The sequence below is a fragment of the Diuraphis noxia genome, unplaced genomic scaffold (genome assembly GCF_037042655.1).
Source record: "Diuraphis noxia isolate RWA-SAM2 unplaced genomic scaffold, SU_Dnox_SAM2 contig0003, whole genome shotgun sequence".
Taxonomy (NCBI): Eukaryota; Metazoa; Arthropoda; class Insecta; order Hemiptera; family Aphididae; genus Diuraphis; species Diuraphis noxia.
Window position 1 is genome coordinate 6,825,055 of NW_028301713.1, and position 26,446 is coordinate 6,851,500.

The following is a 26,446-nucleotide window of genomic DNA, read 5'->3' on the forward strand; positions in this document are numbered from 1 at the left end:
GCCGAGGTATTTGATTCCTGGAGATTAGGGAATCGGAAGGTCGTATAGAGCTACACCAAGACAAGATGGCGCCAAGTCTGAGGGTAAAGGTTATGTGAACTGATTTATTCTGGTTAGGTTTTTTTTTACTACAAAATAAAAAATAAAAAAAATAATGCATATTATATATTGTCATATTATATTTATAATGATTTATTATAAATGCATTTAGATAATTCTTTAAAATTAGGTGTGTAACAATAAAATTTACCAACTTATTTATATGACGTATTTATATAAACACAATTGAATTAAAACAAAATTCAGATGAGGTTAAAGTTTATCCGAAAATCAAATGAAATAACAATTTGAAATAATTTACTTTTTTTTAATGTATTGTAGTACAAATTAATAGTTTAATTGCGTATAATATACTATATTATGTAAGAGTTGTAGGGTGAGAATTTTTAATTATATATACATATTTTTTTAGAATTTTAGAAATTTAGTAACTTTATTTAATTTTTTATTTTATTAGATATTCTATTAATTGGTCTAAGCCTTACAATTCTGATTTTTTTACACAATATGACAATAAATATTACCTTGAGATATACATTTTACATATATGTTGTGTAATAATGTAGTATTATTATGATTTACGTAGGTATATAGTATGTATCCTATGCCTTGTACTGGTGTTTTTATCTATTATGATCAATGGTATCCATCTAATACAAAAATACAGAATTAACAATTGTGATAAATGAATAAATGGTAGTTTTATAATATAACTTACTCGGCAAAGAAGTCCCATGCCTATATTCCTCACAAAAATTCTGTACAGATTTATAACGATACACACCTAAAAAATAAAACAAATTACAGTTTAATCGAATCAAATATATTTATTTTAAGAAGAATAATTTAATTTTTGTACATATTTATAATTTTAGAGCATAGATTGTAATTAGGGCTCGGATGTTGTTTATGCACTTAAAACTACTGTAATATGCATGTATTTATACACTTAAAAAATTACAAACAATGCGCTAAAAATTTTAAAATATGTATTCTTAGCCAATTTATTATTTTGTTTTAATACAATCCAAAATACATTTTTTAAATATACATATAATACACGTTTCAACCGACACGACAATAATTTAAGTCGTACTAATACTTTGTACAGTCGTTGCCGTATATACAATTCTATTATTACTACCTATAATACATTAGATATGTAATAAAGTACCGAACCTAGTCCCGAACAAACACGAAAATGAAACATTTATATTTTACGTCAATGCGTAGTAGATTGTAGTCACCACCTATCAAGCTTATATATAGATATACAAATTTCGGAATAAATTGTATTGCTTGTTAACTTAAATTGTTTTTTTTTAATGAATTGAAATATGCATTTTTTTCTTAAAATCTCTAAGTAGACAATTAAAATACAAAACCATTAAATATGCAAAAATATGCAAAATAAAAATAGTATTATTTGATTCAGTTGAACATGAATTAAATTTGTACCTAGGTTAACATTAAATTGGATAAGTAGAAAAAATATGCAATTTCATTAACAACCGATCACTAATATTATAATATACTAAAAAAATAATTAGAACGAGAGAAATTTAGGCAACATTATTTTGTATCCTGTTAGTTATTTTTACATACGTGATTGTGAGTTATAGTATTCGACAAAGTTTCTTAATGGTTCTGAAATTTTTTTAATTATTAGTTCCAAATAGGCTTAAAAAGTGTTTATTGGTGATTTTTAAATGATACATTTTATATTTACACAGTAATAAATAACAAACATGAATAGTAAAGGATTTGCAATTTAAGCATGTAATTATGATCATAAAAATAACTTACCAGTTAATCTCTGCTTGTTTTGAGGTAATTCTAATATAACGTATACATAAGATATTATTCATTGCTGCATTACCTTATAAATATCACCGACAAATAATATTATGAATGGTTATGTATATTATGATGAGACAAAAGGAAGGAAGATGAATGAATTGTGGCGCTTGTAATATTATTACGATTAAGTATAATCTTTTAATAGCAATAGAGAACGATGTACAATGTACATGATATATATATTCTGTATTTTACAATGCATATTACGTAGAAACTATGCATTAACATTTACTAGGCAGTAAGCACAGCCTACTATTTTTACAACTACCTTCGAACTACATAATTTCCCCTTTCAAGATCGATAGATTGTCTGATCGTTATATTTATAGCAGAATAGCTCAATTTAACGATAGAATAAATTATTATTATTAGGTACTTAGAAAAAAATACAACTACAGGTATGAATTTAAATTTTTAATCTGAGTTGTTATCTATTAAACAATATTTATTGTTATCTTTTAAACAATATGTGCATCGAAAACCTATTGTTAATTTTTTCAAATTTAGTATGGAAAAATGATTCAGCTATACTAGCAAGATATGAAACTATTCCGTTAGAACTAAAACAATACTTTTATACTTTGGACCCATGTCAACCAATGCCAGAAGATTTTTAGCAGTTAAATCATTCCCTCGTGATTCGGTCTTCGATTTACTAATTTGTGGTAAAGTGCAACTGTCCAGGATGGAAGTAAAGTTCATCATGATTGGTAGACTTATTCTCCTAGTATGAATAGAGCAAACTGTTTACATTATATGATGTATAGTAAAAAGTTAACTGTATTCTTTGTTTAATGTTATTTAATGTTATTCCCAATAACATAAGGCATTTGGTAAATACTAAATGGACTTAATTTTTAAATAAAACTATGTAAATGAATACCTAAGTGATGGACAACTATATTAGTACTAAAATCACTATTTTTAGTTTGTTTGTGTTTTAAAATAATATAATATATATGAAAAATCAAGTCAAACATTATAAGTATTATTTTGTAATTGTGACAGCTATAAATAGGCGTGTGGGTATATCATCGCCCCCACGGGTCTATTTGGGATAAAATGGTGGTGGTTCCTACCAATCACAGATTTTATCGTTATGCATTACCATCAATTTGAAATTGACATCGGCGCCACTGAGAATAATTAAATTTATCATATGTGCTTGATGTAAGTAGAATTATTTCTCTCTTCTCCGATGCAGAAATAAATTTAATGTTGAATTCAAATATTCAAATATAATAATATATACCCAAGTTATAGCCAATTGCTATGAATTTACATTGTAATAATCTATATATCGCTCAACGTGTTGTTGTTGTCACTAATTCCTACGCCATATTTGATTTCATGATGAATATGTACGTATTTGTATTTGGAAGACTTATTGACTTATTGTAATAAATGTATAAGCAACGGTATACCAAACAAATTATTTAAATTTAACAATATGAATAACTTGTTAAGTATACTTACTTAAGTTATCCATTACGTCTTCAAAATTATCCACTGGCTGAAAACTAAGAACTGCAAAAAAAGTTTCGTGTATTATTCGTAAATCACAACACTATCAACTACACGTAATTTTTGTACCGAGTACTTAATTACAACACAAGAATAGAAAATAATATTTCATTTATTAATTTAGCCTGGTGCAATGAAGTATGATGCTCAATTTTCAGTGATGAACTTAAACAATTCACTTTATAAGTAGTACGTGCAAAAATAAAAAATACATCATTGAGATTTTCTATAATCATATACCTTATACTAATAGACGGGCAATAGTAGCAGTTCGAACGATTGGACGAGAGGACGCTGCTGGCGGTACACCGTGCACTGCGCACATGCACATTAATTAGTACAATATTTTTGAAACCGTACCAGACCCAGACGAAAAGTACGATAAAGTACTATTTACTATGTATTCTATATTTATATGTATAATATTTGTAAGATAAAATATTATAAATAATAATTAACAATTCATTTGTACCTACTACTTTGTACTTTGTATTTTAACTTAAAATCTATTGTCTATGCATATACCACATTAGTACATACTTCAGTCACAAAATATACGAAAATATAAGAAAATGTTGTGTTTAATTGTTTTATAATGCCCAGGAAATGTGTAGTAAGTTTGGTTGAATTTGATGAAACGAATGAAAAAAAATTCTTTAAGTTAGTATATAGTATCATTTTAATGTTTAGTAATACCTAAATATTTTTAAAATTTGTTGGTTTTTCTAATGATAAATGCAAAAAGAATAAATGGATGGCTGCATATGTACCTAATAAAGTAATAAATAACTATTAGGAACACGGAAAGTATTCTGCCGGTTGTATGGGAATGTGCGCGGCGCGGTGGGTCACATGTTTGATAACATTATGGTGTTAAATAATTCCCAATTTTTCTTGAAACTATAAAAATACTAAACATCAGGAAATTAATGAAAACACAATTTTGAAATGTCAATATTTTCAGAAAAATAAACTCTATAAAATGGCTTTATATAAAATCTTTAACTTTTAGATTCTGAATGTTTCAATTAGTGATGAATGTATTGATTTTACAATGATGATGTGTGTTTTTTTTTGTGTCTGTGTACAGCATAACTAGTCGAAATAATGCTTCGATTTCAAACTTTGGGGATGGTTTCCGATATAAAATTGAAGATCCTTGGTGCATTATAGAGGTCAAAAGTAAACATTTTCAAAAAAATCGAGAAAAACAAAAAAAAAATGACAGAAAAACGGGAATTTTTACGCAAAATCAGTTTTCGACCAAATCGATTTTTTTATATGGTTGTAATTCAAAAAATAATCACTTTAAATACTTGAAATTTTCACCAAATGTTTATGTTAGTGTTCTCTATATACAGTTTAATTTTCAAAAATTTTTGACTTTTTTTGAGTTATTTATAGACCACTGAAATTTACACTTTTTTTGAGAATTTTTTTTTGAAGTGTCGGTAAAAAAATGTTGGACGACCAAAAAAACTTGAAAATTTAATACAAGGTTCCTTATGAGTTTTTCTTATTGTAGCTAAAAAAAATTAAAAATCGTAAGTCACAATTTTTTTTAATAAGCTTTTATAGTTCAAAATTTTACGAAAACGCGAAAATTTGCAAGTAATTTTGAAGTTGAAAAATCATAAAATTTTTTGCGTTTATAACTAAGGATTAAAAATACAACACTAAGTTCTCTATAAGTTTTCCTTCAAGTAGCTATAGAGAAAACTCGAAGTATCTTTATAGAAAAAATTTTAAGTGCGTTTGAATTTTAAATTTTTACGAAATAGCGTAACGATAACGATTTATCCTGAAACGATTTTAAATATTTGTTATTATTCAAAAAGTATAAGTCCTAGATACTTGAAAATTTTACCAGTTATTAGGATTGGTATTTTCTTTACATGATTAAATTTTCAAAATATTTTGACTTTTTTTGAGATATTTATAGACGACTGAAATTTTCAATTTGTCTGAAAAATTTTTTTTGAAGTGTCGATAAAATTTTTTTGGCCCTATCAAAATACTTGAAAATTTAATACAAAGTTCCTCATAAGTTATTCTTAAAGTGATTAAAAAATTATAAGAATACATAGGCACTATTTTTTTTTATAAGCGTTTATAGTTCAAATTTTTACGAAATCTGTCGAAAATGTGAAAATTTGCAAGTAATTTTGAAGCTGAAAAATCATAAAATTTTTTGTGTTTATAACTAAAGATTAAGAATACATCACTAAGTTTTCCATAAGTTTTACTTCAAGTAGCTATAGAGAAAACTCGAAGCGTCATTAAAGGAAAAATTTTAATTGCGTTTGAATTTTAAATTTTTACGAAATAGCGTAACGATAACGATTTATCCTGAAACGATTTTAAATATTTGTTATTATTCAAAAAGTATGAGTCCTAGATACTTGAAAATTTTACCAGTTATTAAGATTGGCATTTTCTTTACATGATTTAATTTTCAAAATATTTTGACTTTTTTTTGAGATATTTATAGACAACTGAAATTTTCAATATTTCTGAAAATTTTTTTTTGAAGGGTTGATAAAATTTTTTTGGCCCTATCAAAATACTTGAAAATTGAATACAAAGTTCCTCATAAGTTATTCTTATAGTAATCAAAAAATTATAAAAATACATAGGCACAATTTTTTTTATTAGCAGTTGAAGTTCAAATATTGACTTAATACGTAAAAATTACGGCAATGTTCAAATTATCTTAGATAGAAATTCATAAAAATTTTTCTTTTTTGATCTAAGATTTGAAAATTTAATACAAGGATCCTATCATATTTTTACAATAGCAGTTGAATAATAAAAGAAATGCGTAGTCACAAATTTTTTTTATAAGCATTTAAAATTCAAATTTTGACTAAATACGTAAAAATTACGGCAATGTTCAAATTATCTTAGATAGAAATTCATAAAAGTTTTCCTTTTTAATTCTAAGATTTGAAAATTTAATACAAAGCTCCTAACATATTTTTACAATAGAAGTTGAAAAATAAAAGAAATATATAGCAACATTTTTTTTTTACATGCATTCAAATTTTAATTTTGACAACTTACATAAAAATCACTAAAATTCGTAAATTATTTTATTTTAGAAATTCATAAAAAATTTCCCCTTTAAACCTAAGATTTGAAAATTGAATACAAAGCTCCCAAAAATATTTTTACCATAGCAGTTGAAAAATCAAGAAATGTATAGTCACATTTTTTTTTTTATAAGCATTTAAAGTTCAAATTTTGTGTAAATACGTAAAAATTACGAAAATTCGCAAATTATTATAAGCTAGAAATTCATAAAAAATTTTCTTTTTAAATCTAAGATTTCAAAATTTAATACAAGATTCTTTACAAGTTTTTCAATCTTTATCACAAAAAAAATGTCCACTGGAAATTCAAATTAAATTTTCATTAGCATTTGAATTTCAAATATTGACAAAAATTCGTCAAAACCATGACTATTTGCAAATTATTTTGTAGTTCAAAATTCATAATATTGTTTGTATTTATATCTAAGGTTATAAAATTTAACACCAAGTTTTCCATAAGTTTTGCTTCAAATAGCTATAGAGAAAATTTGAAGCGTCATTATAGGAAAAATGTTTTGAGCGTTTGAGTTTTAAATTTTTATGAAATCGCGTAATGATAACGATTTATCCTCAAACCAGATATTCGTATATCTATGATAATATAAGGTATTATGAATTATGATAACTACATGCAATGTTTTTGGAAAAAATTATTAACCATGCCTTATGCAAAATGCGTAGGTACTAATTGAAAAATAAAATATTTGTTTCAAAATAGAATATAATATTATAACAATATTTAAATATAATATATCCTAGACTGACAAATCATCTCCGTTCAGAATCGTTTTTCGTATACAATGATACCTATCATTGCATTCAAATTTAACCCCATCCATTACAGTAGCCTACTGTACAGCAGAGCGACATCCACGACTTACCCGCTTTTTTAACTTTTTTACCAAAACAATAAAATAAATAAAAATATGAAATAATTGTAGTTCTTATACCTGTGAGTCTTATTACAAAACCAGAATTTCGATATTACAATTATTTCGGGAGATATCGCAATTGGTAAATCCTCACGGGACACCTGTATATATAATAATATAGTATGGTGTAATCAGTATTCTAATGATATGAATTCATGTAGACATTGCTTGCTTTGTAAAATTGTAAATGGCGGCTGAATTCAATATTGACTACAATTATTATTGTAGTATAAATTCGGCTAGGTATCTAGTTGTTGCACATATCTATAGCATGATCTTATCGTTCCATCCACTCCTTTTCAAACTTCTGCCTCCCGTCACTGTGTATTACTATTGTTATTATTGCACAGATTTCTATATTAACTAAATAAGTAACTCTGGGCATTAGTTGAAGCCGGGTTCCACCATTTTCTTATTTTTCTTGTGTGGCAAATAGTATGTTATATGATATAATATGTATTTATGGTAAATATTAATTTATGTTGTATTGTATTTTACTATTTCTAGAATTGTTGTTTGTAACAAAACAAAAATATTTTTTATAGATCATGTTGTCATCATTATTTTACCTTAAAAAAAATATTTCATTTCATTTATTCTTTATACATTTCATGTATGCTTACCAATGTTTTGCCAACCAACAAAATGGCGGTCATCCCCGTACGAGCTTCACTGATAACTATGTAAATAATATAAGAGTACCTTATCTAGTTAGTATAGAAGTCTGTGTATTATTGTTGTATACACAGTACACACTATCAGAGGCGTATTTAGGCACAGGCCCTATAGGCCCGGGCCTAGAGCGGCAACATTGGAGGGCGGCAAATTTCAACAATTTTTTTTTACAAAATTAGAAAAATTATTTTTCATTTGATGAAATCAAACTCAACTAATTTTTGTTCGCTCAAAATTAATCATACATCTACATATATCTCAATGTATCTTTTTAATATAATAAATTGTATATTTAAATACGTTTTAGAAATAATTGTAGGAATGATGAAGGGGGAGGAAGGCGGCGAATTGGAAAGTGCCTAGAGGCGGAAAAACCTTAAATGCGCCACTGCACACTATACAGTAATACAGTATACACCCATATTTATTGTCTTTGGTTTTTTGTAAACAATATTTAATAATATCATATGTGTGTTATCATTGCGACAAGAACCATCATTGTAACAAAATCTCGGCATTAATGTAACGGAATAAATATTACTATTCAAATAATTACTAGTTATTGCCAACAGTTACACGTGACTTTTTATATTATATAATTCGGCTTCATTAAAAAACACTGAAATATATCCTAAATATATGACTAGAACTATTAGATTCGATATCAGCCCATACAAAAATAAATAAAAACCTAAAATGAATATAAACCGTGGCTTATGAGGACCCTACACTTGCATGACGTGTTTTTTCCGTCTTACTAATGTAAAACATTGCAAAAACTGTTTTGCGCGGTAAAGAACGCTCGAGCTGTAATCCAAGCTAAGCAGCCAAATTTTCACACAATAAAAAAGAAAATTTACAATATTTTTTCGATATCGGAACAAAAAAAAAATAGTTATTTAAAATTGAAAAACTCAAAAATCATGCCTTCTTAATAATAAGAACTTTTTTCTTATTTGTGATATCGAAAAATTAAAAACAACGTTGCACAGTAAATATTCTCTTTATTGTGTGAAAATTTGTTTGTTTAACTTGTATTACAGCTTGAGTGGTTCTTTACCGCGCAAAACTATTTTCACAATGTTTTACATTTGTAAGACGGAGACAACACATGCAGGTGTAGCGTCCTCTTATAGCCAAAATAACACATAATATTATAACAGGGTAGGTTATAATATATAATATATATATAAATAACATATATATATATATATATATATATATATATATACCTACAACTAGTAATGTATACTTACCAAAATCCAACACACAATCCACTCCAGGATGATTTAGTAATAATGTATCTATAAAATGTTATTAATTTTACTTTTCATTTATCTCAGATTATTACTGTTTTTATGTTGCATTCTAATCAGCTACACATACAGTGGAACCTCTATTATCCGAACGTTATTTCATTGCAGTTCAAGTATCCAAACGTCATTACTCAAAATGTCCGATTGCAGTTTATTATTAGTCAGACTTGGGTAGTATTGCGAATACATTTTTCGGAATACTTTTTAAATAGGTACTTATTTCTAAGTATTCAATACAGAATTTTGTATTAACAATATTTGTCATACGTTTAATTAGTATTGTTGTCGCCAACATAGTTTTTGAATCGTATTCGTTTGGCGGGTTTTTTCGTTTTGTGAATTTCGTGTTGAGGTGTCGGTTCGTATCGTGCGTCACCGCGGTGCGGTTGACAACAGCTGTTGTGTGATAACTGCCCGGTGCGTGCGTGCAGCCGTTATCTAATTTTTTGGTTTTAAACACAGATATATAAAAATACTAGATAGCCAACTTCGATATTATTATTGTCGCCAGTAAAATGGCCGCCATCCTTATCTAAGAGGTGAATGTTTATGTTTTATATTATTGATGATAAGTAATTGAAGAACAGTGTTATAAAATATACTGTTATAGGTACTTATAATTATAATATTATAATGTTTAAACTTAACAATCTTTAAAAATAATGATTATTTTATACAGATTTTGAGTGGAGTTAAGTTTTTATATATGGTTTATGCAAGAAAAATTGTTAGTTTATTAATAATTTATTCTAATACAAATACCAGTATACCGAGGGATATAATTTATTTGAACAGCCCCAAGCACAGCAATAATAAACCATAGTAATAAGTAGGTTTATACTTAAAAAATATTAATAACAACTGTACTTACTGTAAGTTATAAAATAAAAAACAGTATGCTTAATATGTAATATTAAATATTACATATTAAGCATACTGTTTTTGCAAATTTTGCTCGTATATAATTACAAAATAATAACATAATACAAGTATTTTATTATTATTATTATTAAGATTCATCAAGTTGTTTATGCATTTGAGATTCTAAATAGTTATAAATAGCTCGCGATTAACATATTGTTCTATGTAATTACATGCAAATGCAATACCTAAAAAAATATAATATTAAAATATAAAATTATTTTTACAAATAATAAAATGTTCCAAATTTTAGCTCCAACCAAATAGTTCCAGATAAATATAATTCGGAAAAAAATTTTCTTAAGACCCAACAAAATTTAAAATATTATATAGCCCTCCAAAATAGTATCTTATCACTTATCATATCAGTTAAATTTGTAAACAGTCACCTCTTAGATAACGATTGGCGGCCATTTTGTTGGAGACATTATTTTATACGTATTTACTATAGAAGTCGGCTATCTAGTATTTTTATATATCTGTGGTTTTAAATGTTTTCGTTATTTCGTATCGTGTGTGTGCGTTCGAAATAAATTCGGTTATGTTTCAATGTTTCATGTATTCTTTAAAGTCATTCTCCTCAGTGTTTCCGACAATTCCATAAGTTCGCGTGTTTTCATTTGTGTAGGTGGCACTGAGCTTTCGTTTCGTACTTCATGTTGTCTTCGGGACCGGTTCGTTAAAACCGTTTGACGGAGCGGCTCGCTCTCTTGTTTTTTTTTTTGTCGTGCTGGTGAGGTGTAGAGCTCCGTGTCATCAATTTTTTGGTCCACCATTGTCTGCTGTCGAAAACCACGTTGATTGTGACTTCGTGAATTGATTGTTGGTAAATATCGTTCGAACAATTTATATTGTCAACATATTCATATTTATTTCCCCAGTCTAGGGTGGTCTTATTGTTACCAGCAATCATTGTGAGTCGTGGTTTGCATGTTCGCCCATTCCTGCTGTGTGCACATCTGTGATTTTGTGTGATTGAATTCTTCGTTGGTGGCTGTGGCCAGCTAATCGCGCACGCGGCTGCCATTTTTTTATTGTATTAAGTTAATTATTACGTTACCGGTGCGCGCATTACTTGACATAGCCACATTGTGAGTATTGGTCGACCATAATTGTGTTTTCTAATATATACTATATAGTTATAATTTTTGGTATAGCCGACGGACTTCTACTTAGTTATATTATTTTAATTGAAAAATATTATTATTGTATTATTTACTTGAGCCATTGTGAGGCCTAATATTATTGTATTATTTACCTGAGCCATTGTGAGGCCTAATATTGTTATTATACTATTTGCATTTATTTAATTACACACTACCGTTTTGAAAACTCAATTATTAATGTTATACATACTATATTAGTTATATTATTTTTTACTATTTCTTATCATTTTTCTGGTTGGTAGTGCAACATTTTGGGTGGCCTGCCTTCCTGCCGTAAAGGTGTTTTAATATACACAAGTATTATTTATTTATTTTTTGTCACGTCTTTCTGTTATACCCTGTATACATATTTATTTTTATTTTTATTATCCGAACTAGGTGTGGTCCCAATTAGTTCGGATAATCGAGGTTCAACTGTACTTGTATTCGTAATTACAATATACATATTTATAGTTACATTTAAATTATTACTTTAGCATGATACAAATAAGTATGAAATTCAATATTTGACAATAGATCGAATATCTAACCAAAATATATGTTTGTTATTTTATTTGTGCATGGAACTCCTTGGAGATCCGTAACAATATTGTCTCATTACTTTATTGGTCATTATTTTGTTTTGTATAACTATATACAATGACTCGGAAAGGATTTTGTGTCATTATTTTGACAGTGTCAAAGTTTTACCATTTATATCATCGTAGTTCCGAGGCTTAGTTAGAAAATACACAACAAGGACAATTTTTCAGAGGCCGGGTTGTTAGACAGACGTTCAATCCTCAAAACCGGAGAAGAAAGTATGAACCAACTAATTAAACTCAGTTCATGGCTTGGAATCCCAGGTTTGCCGTAACAATATAATATAGGTTGTAGCTAACAAAGCTACAAAAATGGGGCAATAATCGGAAGATTGAAAAAAAAGCTGATACTATGATACCAAGTTTTATTTAAATCTATTCAATTTAAGTTTAAACATAAGATATTTAATTTTAACAAAACAAATTGTAATATTACATATCTTACAAAGAGAGTGAGAGCCTTAAAAGTTATTTTGTTATTTTACCTATTGTTGATACATTTTAAAATTTTAAAATAAAACCATAATAATATTATAATATTATAATATTCTGTGTTTTAGGAAACTATTTTTATTTTACTGTATCCTTATCATGGCCTACCTAAAGTATAAATATTACGATATTAAGGCCAATCTCACGAAATTTTAGTAAAAATAAACTGTTGGTAAATATAATTATTCATAAAGATGAAATACACGTTTTAGAGTTAATTTATGTCAAAAGATATACTAACATTCAAAATTCCTAACAACAAAACAGATTTTTGTTCATCCTGAAAAGTTGAGAAAACTAAGATTGGCCGTGATGGTTCTTAGGCGACGATATAGTGATTCTCCAGGAGAAAGAATGACAAACTATTCTGGTTACCATAAGGTATGTAATATATAATTTACTGTTGTCTACCAAAGTAATGTATACTTACCTAAATGTAATATTCCACCATTTATATAACGTCTGTAATCCTGCTCTATAAATTAATAAAAAACATTAATATTTCACATAAATCCTAGTTTGTTATTATTTTAGATTCTTAGCGGAGCGAGGAATGTATATTGATTTTACTATGATGTGTGTGTTTTTTTTTGTGTGTCTGTCATCACGTTTTGGTGCAGTAAAAGTGATTCGATTTTCGACTTCAGTACCTCTTTCGATCAGAAAATGAATCTAAGGTTGGGGAGGGGGGGGGTAAAAAATAACTCAGTATACTCAATATTTTTCTAAATAATCGGGATAAACAAACTAAAAATTAAGGGGAAAACGGGAAATTTTACGCACTATCAGTTTTCGACAAAATCTATTTTAGTTTTTGATGTAATTTAAAAAAAAAAATGACTATAGATACACAAAATTTTCGGTAAATGTTTATATAAGTATATTCTATCCACCATGCAATTTTCAAAAATGTTCGACTTAAGTTGAACTATTTATAGGCATATGCAATTTTCGATCATTATTATTTTTTTTTTAAATTAAGATCGATAAAAATTTATTTGTTGGGTACAAAAGCTTGAAAATTTAATACAAGGTTCCTAACATATTGTTACAATAGCAGTTTTTTTTTTCAAACATTCAAAGTTTGAATTTTGACAACATACGTAAAAATCACGAAAATTCGCAAATTATTAAAGGCTAGAAATTCATAAAAAATTTTATTTTTAAATCTAAGATTTGAAAATTTTGAATAATCTATAATATATCCTAGACAGATAAAAAACCGTCTCCGCTCAGAATCGTTTTTCGCATACAATGATATAATATCATTGAATTCAAATTTAATTCCATTCATTACAGTAACCCACTTGAAACCTACTGTACAGCAGAGTGATATCCACTTTCCCCTTATTTTATTTCAGTCTAGTCGACTTAAAGTACATTTGTGCACGTAATACACAACATACAATGCAAAATGAAATTTAAAATATTAATGATACCTAATGCATTGAAGTATGACACTCAGTTTCCAGTAAAAAATTAAATATCTAATCAGTGCCGTGATATGATATAAACATATGCCAGTGTAACAAAAACCCGATTATTTGAACTTATAACTGATATTAAATGGACTTAATATAATTTAAAGACATGGTTAGAACAATAAGATTCAACAAAATAGATATCGAATAGTAAATGCAGAACTGCACGAACAACTAAAAGTATTTAGCAATTAGGATCTTAATATAACATATCAATACAATAAGTTACATATATCATATATGTATATAACTTAACTGAACAACTGGAACGAGTGTAGAAGACTTGTAGAACTTTAAATATTATTACTATAATGTAGAATCCTTTGATAATAATATGGAATTATCTAATCAATATTTGTATTTTACGTTTTATAATACTACTTAGGAACATAATTACAAATTAATATTAATTAAATAATATAGGAACAGTCGTACATAATAGCAGTCCAAAAATATTTTTATAACTATTTAATAACTACATATTTTCACATTCACAATCATGTGATCGTTAATTAAATACAACACTATAAATAACTGATAAAATATACTTACCAAAATGACTCCTAAAAGCATCAAAAGTTCCTTGATAAACTTGGTTCTCATTGGATCCAGAAACTAAACAATTATAAATTATATTATATATTCAGCATTTATATTATATTATATCACATTTATTTAGTTAAGGAGATAGTTTAGGAGATAGATATAATAAGGAACTCGTCACAAGACAATATTATATTATAAAACGTGAAAATTGTGGCGCTGCCCCGTGTCCCTTTTTCGTCCCTTAGGGATTCGCCAATCAGAAAATCCGGTCGCTTATCACTCACTCGACTAGACGTATCGCGATACGTATATAGATAACAGATGTGCGATTTTTGCCGAAATTTTGGTTTTTCGCACCGCGTTCTCCCCTTTTCGGCCTCTCTTCGGCCCGTTCGCGTTCCCAACGGATTTTTACCGTCGTCAGAGTCCGTCTCTCTTTCGCGCGCCTTCCGCCGTGGCCGAGATGTCGATCGCCAAAAAGTGCAGCCGCCTAGATTTCTAGACGTTTTAGTTTTTTCTCGATCCGTTTCGTCTCTTCAAAGGCCGACCGTCCAACATAAGGTTGACTTTTGATGCCCGACTCTTAAATGAATTGTTAACACGCTCGAATACGATTTTCAAATATTCCCGCCTTCGATGGATTACCACAACACCACTAGGCCTTATCAAAAACCTTTTATCATTAATCTACATACCACCACGTCAATCGTATTACCAACTCATATTATCTACCATTATGGTAGAGCGATATAACATGCGTTATATACATATAATTCTAACCATATAGTCTCTACTCTCCGAAATCGGTATTCACTTGACGTGACTGACTTGCTAGACATTTAAATACGGCTTTCGGCTTTACGCTTTTCGTTTCGACATTCATAACAGCACAAGACTGGACCGTATCGACTATTAATTAGTTAGTTACTAAATTGTTGTGAGTTTTCTCTATCATTTCTCATTAAAATCATCACTTACACAACACTAAGTGTCTAATTGATACACGGCATTCTGTCCAATACTTTGTTAGTTATTGATTTTTAGCTGGTTTTAATAAGTTAAACATTTAATTTTGTGACAAAGTTAGTCACAAAATATTAGCGCGTTTTTAAATGACAAAAAATGAACTTACAATCAATTACTTTTACAAGTCCATTATAATGCATTTGTTCTGTAAAAGAGTATATAATTGAAAACATCGAATATTTATGTTTAATGTATAATATATATATGTTACGCCGAATTTATGAAATTGCCGATTACATGAAATCTGCAACATGAAATTGGCAATTTTTCTACCGATTTCATGTAATCGGCAATTTCATAAATTCGGCGTAACATATTATATATATATACAATTCTTCTGAACGTCTGTTGTTATAATATACACTTCACTTAGATAGCTGGACCGATTTCGATAAAATCTTTTGGGTAGGTTTCAGGATGGATTGGATTCACAATTGGATAAGTTTGAATTTTGTGTTTATTAATGTTTTCTATTGGTAAGATACTATGATAATATTATAACTAGCAGAAAATATTTGAATACTCGAATATAATATAGTAATAGGCATATAAATAATAATCATATTGAGAGTTCTACACTGTGTAGGTAAAATATACTTTCATATTTAATAAAAAGTTAAACAAATCATACATAAAATTAAAAATTAAATAAAACAACGTTCGGTTGGGGGGTAGCTAGGGGGCATACTCCCAGTCCCAGGGCGCATGATTTAAAGGGGCATCAAAAATTTTTTTATAATATTTTAAACTTTACATAAGTAAAATATATGAGAAACATTATTGTTTTACAATTATTTTAGACCATTACACATTTTTATATTGGACCAAATTATATCGTGTAAATAAAATACGAGTATTACAAAGCTCAAATATTTCAATAGATCAGGCTTCAAAAATTATAAATTAATTAAATGTTTTTTTTTCAAGAAATGCGTGATAGATAGTGGAAATGCACAAATTAAAACTAAAGATATTAGTATTTGTGATAAAGTTGGAATAAAATCTAAATTAAATATTAAAAGGAAAATAAAATGTAAAGTTATGAGCAGAGAAAAATCATCGGGTGAAGATATTTCTGCAGATCAATTTTTAACATTGGAATACTACAAAGTTCTTGATAATATGATGGCTCAACTGTAATGTAGGTTTGAACAATAATCAAATAATTTTTATGATTTTCAATTCCTTTATGGTCATTCGCCATCTATAACACTAGTTGAAACATTGAAAAAATGTGTATCTGATTTAGCTATCAAATACAACGAAGATATTGGACCAGGAAATAATTAACGAAATCGAATTTTTTACATATCGAGTAAAAGCAATTCTACCAGAGTGAGAATGAAATAACGAAGAAAATCGATTTTGAAGATGTCTTTGAAGTAGGTTAGGGATTAGCAACATTTTGGCTCGGGAAAATTATTAGGACCCACCCTCTATATTACAATAATATATAATATTATACATAAAAAAAATATTACTCGTGTATTTAAGGCAATATGTGGTTTAACCCCCCTCCCCCCATCCACATTAAATACAATTTTAAAAATTACAAATTTGTATACAGACATTTAAATTTTATTAAAATAAAGTTTGCTCAAAACTTATAACAAATTGTTACAACAATTTAATATGAAGGTTCTTTATTAAGTAATACACTTTTAGATTCCGAGCGGAGCGATGAATGTATTGATTTTACAGTGATGTGTGTGTGTGTGTTTTTTTTTGTGTCTGTGTACACGATAAGTTGTCGAAATAATGCTTCGATTTTCGACTTCAGTAGCTTTCTTGGTTGGAAAGGAAATCTAGTTGGTGAATTGAGGAGGTCAAATTTTGAAATTCTCGGTAGTTTTCAAAAGAACCGAGAAAAATTAAAAAAAAATTAACGGAAAACGGGTATTTTTACGCAAAATCAGTTTTTGAGTAAATCAATTTTAGATATTTGTGTAACTCTAATACAAATTACTATAAACACATCAAATTTTCACTAAATGTTTATACTGACATTTTCTATACTTGATAAAAGTTTAAAATCTATAAAATCTTTTTAAGTTATTTATAGACATTTGAAATTTTCGATTTTTTTTTTTTGATAAAAAAAGCTTCAGAATTTAATACAAGACTCCTAATATATTGTGACAATGAAAGTTGAAAAATATTCAAAATACATAGTCACAATTTTTTTAATAAACATTTAAAGTTCGAATTTTGACAATACGTAAAAAACACGAAAATTTCCTTAAAAAAACTTATACAAATTTGTCTTTTTAAATTTAAGGTTTAAAAATTTAATGCATGATTCTTAATGAGTTTGTCTACTTTATCAAATAAAAAATTTCTACCGGAAAGTCAAATTAAATTTTTATGAGCATTTGAATTACAACATTGGATATTCACTCAGTTTCTATTGTACCGATATTCTTAATGTGTTCAAATTTAATTCAAATGTTTATTTCATCAATAAATTCCTATACTTGCTAAAATTTTCAAAAATTTTAAACTATCTTAAAATTACTTAGACATTTGAAATTTTCCGTTTTTTATTCTATAAATTTCAATAAAATTTTAGCCATTGGGTCAAAATTCTTAAAAAGTTTGATACAAGGTTCTCCATGATGAGTTTATAAAATAACAGTTGGAAAATTTTAAAAATACATAGGCATAAATTTTTTTTTTATAACTATTTAAAAATCAAATTTTGACAAAATGTATTAATTGAAAATTTACAAATTCTTTGGTTGTTAAAAATGTATAAAACGTTTAACTTTTATAGCTAAGGATCGAAAATTAAATACAAAGGTCCGTGTAAGTCGTTAATTCTGTGCCAAAAAAAATTTTAAAACTTTAGTTTTTTTTTTTTTTAGTTATTTTAAGTTCAAATTTGGATGAAATTACCTATTAAATAACCAAAAATAACAATTTTAGGTGTACTATTGTAATTTAAAAATATTATTCGTGGGTTCTTTAAATTATTGTATAAACCTACTATGAATGACTGAGTGAGTCGTGTTCATAATGATTCTGATTGATTAATTTGGAATTTATTTTATAGAAACCTACATTTTTTTTTTTTTTTTTTTTTGAAATTATAGCAATATAATAAATACAATATAAAACTAGAAAATACCATAGAATGACAAACCGTCTCCGCTCAGAATCGTTTTTCGTATATACAATGATATTATATCATTGAATTCAAATTTAACACCGTGCACCATTATACATTAACCCATTTGAAAACTACTTAACAACAGAGCGATATCTACTCACTCGCTTTTTTTTAACTTATCAATGATTTCTTCTGTGTCAATATAATTTAAATTTTTTTTCTCTACAGCCATAAGCATGAAATAGGCAGCCATAGCAGCGCTCAAGGATACCGGTTAGGTTCCCGATGGGCCAATCCAGCCCTGCATTGAAGATTTTGATTCAATTAAGTCCAGGAAAATTAAGTTTTAAACTAATATAGGCTATTTGATACGTTAGTAATTAATGTAATATGTATAATGTAATATAATTTGTGATTTGTATTATTTTTTAATTATTTAATACGGTATAAATTAATAAATTATAATTAACTATTTTGTTTAATAATTACTATTACAATCAGCTTTAGTTTTTTGTCAAATCAATGTTCAAAATATGTTGTAAAAAAAAAAAAAATAATTAAATAGGAATGGAATGCATTATTATTAATGATAATTAATATAGGGGTCGAATATTTTAATTTTGCCCTGGGCGCCAAATCTTAACGACTCGGCTCTGCATGTAATGACCAAAAAGTTCACGGATGTAAGTTAATAAATACGGCTTACTAAGATTATGTACTCGCAAATGTCGTCACAATCTTTCAAATACATAATATAGGTATCAAAATATAAGTCCAATAGTTTCAAACTTTTGTTATTTCTTAAGCGAGATATAAGTGTGTAAAATTTTAATATTTTTAAATGTTAATAAATCACTTAAAAATTGAAAAAAAAATCAACAAGAGAATACAGATAATGTTTTTTCACTTAAATTCCATTATATAAATAGTAATTCACTCATATTTTTAAGCTAAAATCAAAAAATTAACAATTTTTTTGTTATTTAAGTGAAGCTTCTACAGTCATGGTACCGTCGAATTCATGGACTCAGCCATTGCAATAAAAAAATGTATAGATATCACTTACTTGGGCACTAGGGATCGAATCAGGTGATATTCGATTGCCAATAGAACGATTGCGAAGTTTTGACCTGCCTTTTCCGTACAGCATTGTCAGATTCGTTGATAGTAAATTATCTTTATATTATATTAAATGGATTTTATATTACATATTATTTTAGGTCAGTTTTATAACTCCCACCCTCCAACCCACACACAATGTATTCAGTTTTAAAACAAACACAGGCACAAACTTTTACAATAATAAATCCTATTAAAAACAAAGTACATAGTAATCTTATGGTATTATTTATAGTAATATATTATAAATCTAGAATTTAATCAACATTATAAAAATGTAATGATTATACAATCCATTAGAATCTAATTTTATATTTACAAAAAACTGATAATTCAAGGATAACCAAGGAAAATAAAAAAATACAGAAAAAAAATTTTAAAAACTATTTAAATTTTTTTAAATTTATTCGTGTGTTTATTTGTTTGTAACTTATTAAACATTATTGAACAGTATTTTATTAGTATTAAATCAAATTTTTTTTTTAATCAATCAACATTTTAAACATTACCTACCTATTATTTTGTATCATTTTATTTCAGTTTGTAATGTAGGTATAATATCACATTGTATTATTTGTGTATAGTATATATATTTTAAAATATACACTTGGTAACGTAGCCTAAAAAACCGTTCGCAATCGTTCGGTTTTCGGCTAAAAAAACAAATTTATTGATAAACGACATTCGTTCGCAATAGTCTTACACCCACTCTAACAGACTTCCGGCATCTATGATCAATTTTTTTTTTATTATTAAGCTATATGGTGTTAGACAGACAGTTTCATATTATTAATAATTAGGGCAGAGGACTTGTAGCTTTAAAAAGTCACCAAATATGCATTTAAATTTACAAAATATGCACTTTAAAGTGGATATTTTTGAATAAAAATTAAGAATTTTTCTGTTGGTACTTATTATTTTTATGATAAAATGTTATTTACAACTTTATTTAACAACTTACATTAATTATTTGAATTATTTGGGTTAGGAGAAAATTAAAGAAAATTAATAACCCGACAAATTGCGGCATTAGTTCGGCAAATCTCGAGAAATATGGTCGATAATTTTAACGTTATTTTGGATGAATAAATAAATAAATAAAAACGTCGAAGAAAAAATATTGGTAAACCTATAAATTATTTAAAATATGCATCTAAAAGTATAAAATGGAAAAAATTTGCCCTAAAAACCAAAAAAAAAGGAAAATATGCCATAAGAACGATATAAAAAAGGAAAATATGGCCTAAAAACCAAAAAAACGCAAAATTTGCATTTATATGCACAATAAAATTTTAAAACTAGTTTTGTGGTAGCATGAAACGCATTTGTTTCGCACTCAGCTATTTTTGTGACTGTGCAAAAAAAATATGCAAATGCTACAAGTCCTCTGCCCTATTAATAATACTGCAATAAATTAATTTTATTTGAAAATTATATTATTTTTATTTTTAAATTTCATTCTTAATGTTCGACTGAAATGAACACTTTTTCATTTTCACTGTAAAGAAGTTTCACATTATCCATGCGTTCTATGCAACGTGCACGATTTTTAATTTTTTTCTTTTTTTCATGTACTCATGACTCATGACAAATGTAGAACCAATAACGATGTTAAATACTTGATTTTAGGTCTTATAAATTAAAAATATAATTATAAGTTATAATTAACTGCTCAAGAAGCGTAACTGCGTACGGGTGTGCTAGATTCAAAACTGTAAATATTGCTAAATATACTAACAATAATTATAGGTACCAACATTTAAAATCAGCAGTTCTAAAATTGTGTTATTATCTTAAATATAAAAGTGATTTGATCTATTATCGAATATAAATGACTAATGTCATTTTTGCGATAATTGAATGTTTAAGTGAGTTAAGATTCCCATATAAGATATCAATACCTATTAGAAAATTCTCATAATTCACTTAAAACTTGAGATATCGTAAAAAAATTATGATAGATCAAAGATAATACTATTATTTCACTCATCCTTTTATATATTAATCACAAAAATTAGAAACTGGTAGACAGAAATATACACATACGAGTAAGACATCTTCTTAACTAACATAGAATCAATAACCATATTATAATATACAGAATAATTGAGAATGATTTAATTATTTTTTTCGTACATGCCTACGATTTAGTAAATTAGTAACAAAATTTACACAAATTGAATTATTATACAGTAGATAAGCGATTATGTTGAGCAAAACTCAATTTATTTATATGAACAATATAATATTGTAAATTAAAATCAAATTACTTACCACAGCATATGACTGCAAGATTGAACTCTATATAATTGCAGAGTTAGTTAGACATGTGTTTGGTTATTGTTAAACGGTTAAAAAGGTATTTAACAAAAAAAAAAAAAAATGAGAGCATGTAAGAGAACGTCACAACCACTGACAAAGTACCTAAAATTTACATATGTAAAATAAACCTAATACATGTTCAGCAAAAAACTTAATTTATAATTAACATTGTTATTAATTAGATAAATCATAATAGCGTTAAAATACTCTATAAATATAAATAAGAGATTTGTCGTAATGCACAATAAAAATTAAAAATACTAACGTTCTTGTGGATTCAATGCAATTATATTTCCAATCATATAAAACATAAAACATATAACAGACATACTAATATATTTAGCCATGATTTTAGATACCAACGATAAATAATTATAACGGCGTTGAATAAGTGAAAAATATAAAAAATTGAATAGTATTAAAAGGTTTTCTGCAACGGTATTTAAAAGGTCTTTATGCAAATACGAAGCGAATTGCGTGTATCCAGTGCAACTGAGTAAACCATTTGAGGAAGTAGGTTAGGTAAACTAGACAATGTTTTCTTGTATACATAATATGTATAGTCTGTGGAGTAAAAATCTAACAACGATTATTTTCCGAACTAAAACTTATAATTTAATTCACCACCAGCTACATATAAAATTTATTATAATGTGCATTTATAAATTTGAACGGTACTCACAAGTGGTAAATCGCCACCCCGCCCCGTAATCATTTAGTTTTCAGATTTATAGGTAATCAATTGGTTTATTTCTATTTAAAACATATATCACTCAAATATGCGGAACGTAGTATCGTGCATCCGATGACTCGATGACTTTGATCTTCACTTACATTATATGGAATGTTTTTTTTATAATTAGGGGTGGTGTCTGAGAACGGGGTCCTGACGACGTATCATCCCATTTCACCGAATCCTATTTCGCCAAATCCCACTTAGCTAACAAAAAAACCAGTTTTATATGGATTGATAATAAATCCAATTTGGCCGAATCCTATTTTTCCAAATCCTATTTTGCCGAAAATCGCGGGTTTTCACTCATCAGAGCTTTTTTAGGAAATATGCACTACAATCCCTAAAGTGGACAATTTTAGAATAATAGAACTTTATTTTCTTTACATGTGTTATCTAATAATCTAAATAATATCAGCACTCAACAGGACTATTAGTCGACCACATCCAAACATTTTTATTTTGATCAAAGAACTAAAAACCCAGCAGCAAAATTTTTAGCTTGATATTCTTTCCCAAAAAAAAAAATGTAATCAAGCCCCAAAAATTAGGAATAAGTACAAAACGATGGAAGAAAGACTAAAAATTGCAAAAGAGTGGTAAATAATAATAAATTTATTATACAATTATAATATATTAATTGTTACAATTATGTTTTAAATTTTAATTCAGACTTGGGAATGGACAAATAACAATTATGGAATATTATATAGACCACGGTTATCTACAGTGTACAGAGTAAATACAGAGTAGATAACTGTGATCTGTGAACAAAAATTTACTAAATATGTAAAATTATATATATTTTTAGAGTTTTTAGCTTTTATGTCTTATATGACTTTATATGATTTTATTTGACTTTATGTGAATTTTTAACCTGACAATATAAATAAAATAAATATTTTTTTTTTTAACTTACAACGAAACAAAATTGTATTTAATTATGATTTGGAGAGATGGGTTTCGGCGAAATGGGATTCGGCGAAACGGGCCTAAATCCCTGACGAGGGAGTACTAAGATTTGGAAGCCCTAAAAAGTGCTATTTTATAGCTTCCGTGGTCACTGTAAGAACGGGTATAGTCATAAACAGGAAAAATGGGATTGCTTTTTATTATTTATCAAACATTCATTAATTTATATCAAATACAAATTACAGTAGTCGCCGCTTATTGGACTCACTTGGGGACCCGACAATTTGAGTCAATTAACCGAATGAGTCAATAAGGCGAATGACTCAAAAAAATGTTAAGAATGCCTAAATTTAAAAAATTAAAAATTAAAAAAATATGTATTGAAATTCAAGGTATAAAAAATGTAAAAATCTAGCTATATAAAATAAAATAAAATAAATGAAATACATGCATACATAATTAATAAAATTAATTAATTTTTTAATAAAAATATGTCTAATGTTGATTGGATTTTCGCTTCTTCGGCCAACTTCATAATCATATCTTCATAAGATTTATGTTTCTCGAATACGTCAAAATCGCCTCTTTGCTGAATCCCTCTACGTAAAATTTGAAGCGCTTCTAGCATTTCTTTAGTTGATGGTGGTTTCTTATCAGGCTCCTCTTCGTCGCTATAACCAACCATATTCTCTTTAAACCGTTTTGACTGTATTTCCCAACATATATCTTCCTCGGTAACGAGTTCGGTAGTTTGGACTTCTTCGTCAATATTTATCCATTCATTATAAAGTTCAGATAATAGGTCAGTGGGTCTTTCGACAGCAGCTTCAACTTCTTTTGGACAGAGAATGAAACCACCGTGTCGGAAACAATTACGTTTTGTGATTTTACTGACCATATTCCACGCTTCGTAGGCTAAATGCAAACCTTCAAGTACAGTTATTTTTTTGGCGATTTCATGAGCACGTATGGTACAAAATTCTTGTTCCAGGTTAGCATCAATCATTTTCGGGAGCTCGTCATATTTTTTAAAAACATCTAATTTTTCTTCCACACTCAAATCACGTCGTTTGTTCATTGTACCACGAAAAATAAAAATTTTTACACAGAATATACACGTACATATAAACGCAGACAACACACTGAACACGACGACGCAACGTCTATTTATACACTACCAGTCGTACTAATTGACATTGACGACTGCTTGGTTTATCGTGAAAAATTTATTTATTTTATCTCCGCGATAAAAGGTACCGACTTATTTATAACACGTTTGTTCAATGTATGTACATATCTTCTTTATTTATCTACGTATTTATCAACGTGTGAGTCGAATAGACGAATTTTTTGCTGTGTGTTAGTATATGTGCGAATCGGGAACAACCGTTTTGAGTCTAATAGGCGAATGAGTCAATTAACCATTTGTCCAATAAGCGGCGACAACTGTATATTATAATTTAGGTCCCCTACTACTTTATAGGAATAAATGTATGACTAAAAAAGGCTCCAAAAATTACTCTTTCATTAAAAAAAAAAAATCAAGAAGATCTAATAAGTAATTACAGAGTTAACCCTATACAAAGATTTTTATATTTAATTAATAATTTTTGCAATCTCAGTAAACAGGCACTTAATACACCGATTAGGAAATCTATTGTATTGTCATTTGTGGACGGTGGTTGGTGGTATTTTTAAAAAATGAAAACGAGTACTTTGAACCAATATGTCAGTAAATGATTCGAACTAATTTATTCTATACCAGTACTTTTTTATCGATATGAGTAAATAATCAAAACAATGATAGCGAGACATAAAGTATTTGTATCGGTTCCTAACTGATATTGTATTTAATGTGCTTGACGCTTGTGGTTTACATAGACGATATCGTACGGCAATATTGAGAATATCTGAAAAACAAAACTTTTAAAATTTTAAATAATTACTCCCATCGTAACCACTTTGATTATATTATATTCATAACCATATTCACAAATGGTTTTCACATGAGTTCAGAGTTATAATGCTAGAACATCGAATTGTAATATAAAACAATGAATTGCGTATTTGTTTAGGTGTATTCGTGGCTTTGCTACGGTTTGCAGTTTTTTCATGTATTGTATCTAATATACGATTTACAAAAAATATTAAATTTAAAAATCCGAATCACGAAAATATTGTATTGAAATTAATTTTAAATACGATTACACGTGAATAGAAAATGATCATAAATAGTATCCAGGCACTTGTTATAGATTGGCAAAATCATTATTAGCAATAATCAACCCAACCCAACCATATAGATAATCAGTGATGTTATGTGGGCTCCGACACGATTCGTATGGCAGGTATATTTGTCCGATTTAGAAAATTGTTGTACTTGACTGTATCAACAACCACAGAAAGCACTATGTAAAATAAAAACGCAATACAATCTATTGGAAAATTAAATGGAGACCATTTACATTTTATGTTCTGAACGGAGCCATGATTGTTCCGGTTCAAAGACGACGTAATGTCATTATATTTTAGTTTTCGTACTGCATACGATTATACAAGACTATAGTGGCTACATGTTA

The 26,446-nt window shown here is 27.6% G+C and overlaps 1 protein-coding gene across 1 annotated transcript; it reads right to left on the reverse strand.

Moving 5' to 3' along the window:
• Positions 1-161: 161 nt before the first annotated feature.
• LOC149056634 (uncharacterized) lies at positions 162-22,641 on the reverse strand. The gene is made up of 11 exons (XM_089223644.1): positions 22,488-22,641; positions 22,175-22,201; positions 15,779-15,817; positions 14,653-14,715; positions 13,050-13,094; positions 9,400-9,447; positions 3,397-3,447; positions 1,867-1,896; positions 1,666-1,707; positions 779-844; positions 162-710 (listed from the first exon to the last, which is right to left on the reverse strand). The coding sequence occupies exons 1-11, from the start codon at positions 22,567-22,569 to the stop codon at positions 697-699; spliced, it is 507 nt and encodes a 168-aa protein (XP_089079770.1). The 5' UTR covers positions 22,570-22,641; the 3' UTR covers positions 162-696.
• Between the last annotated feature and the right edge of the window lie 3,805 nt (positions 22,642-26,446).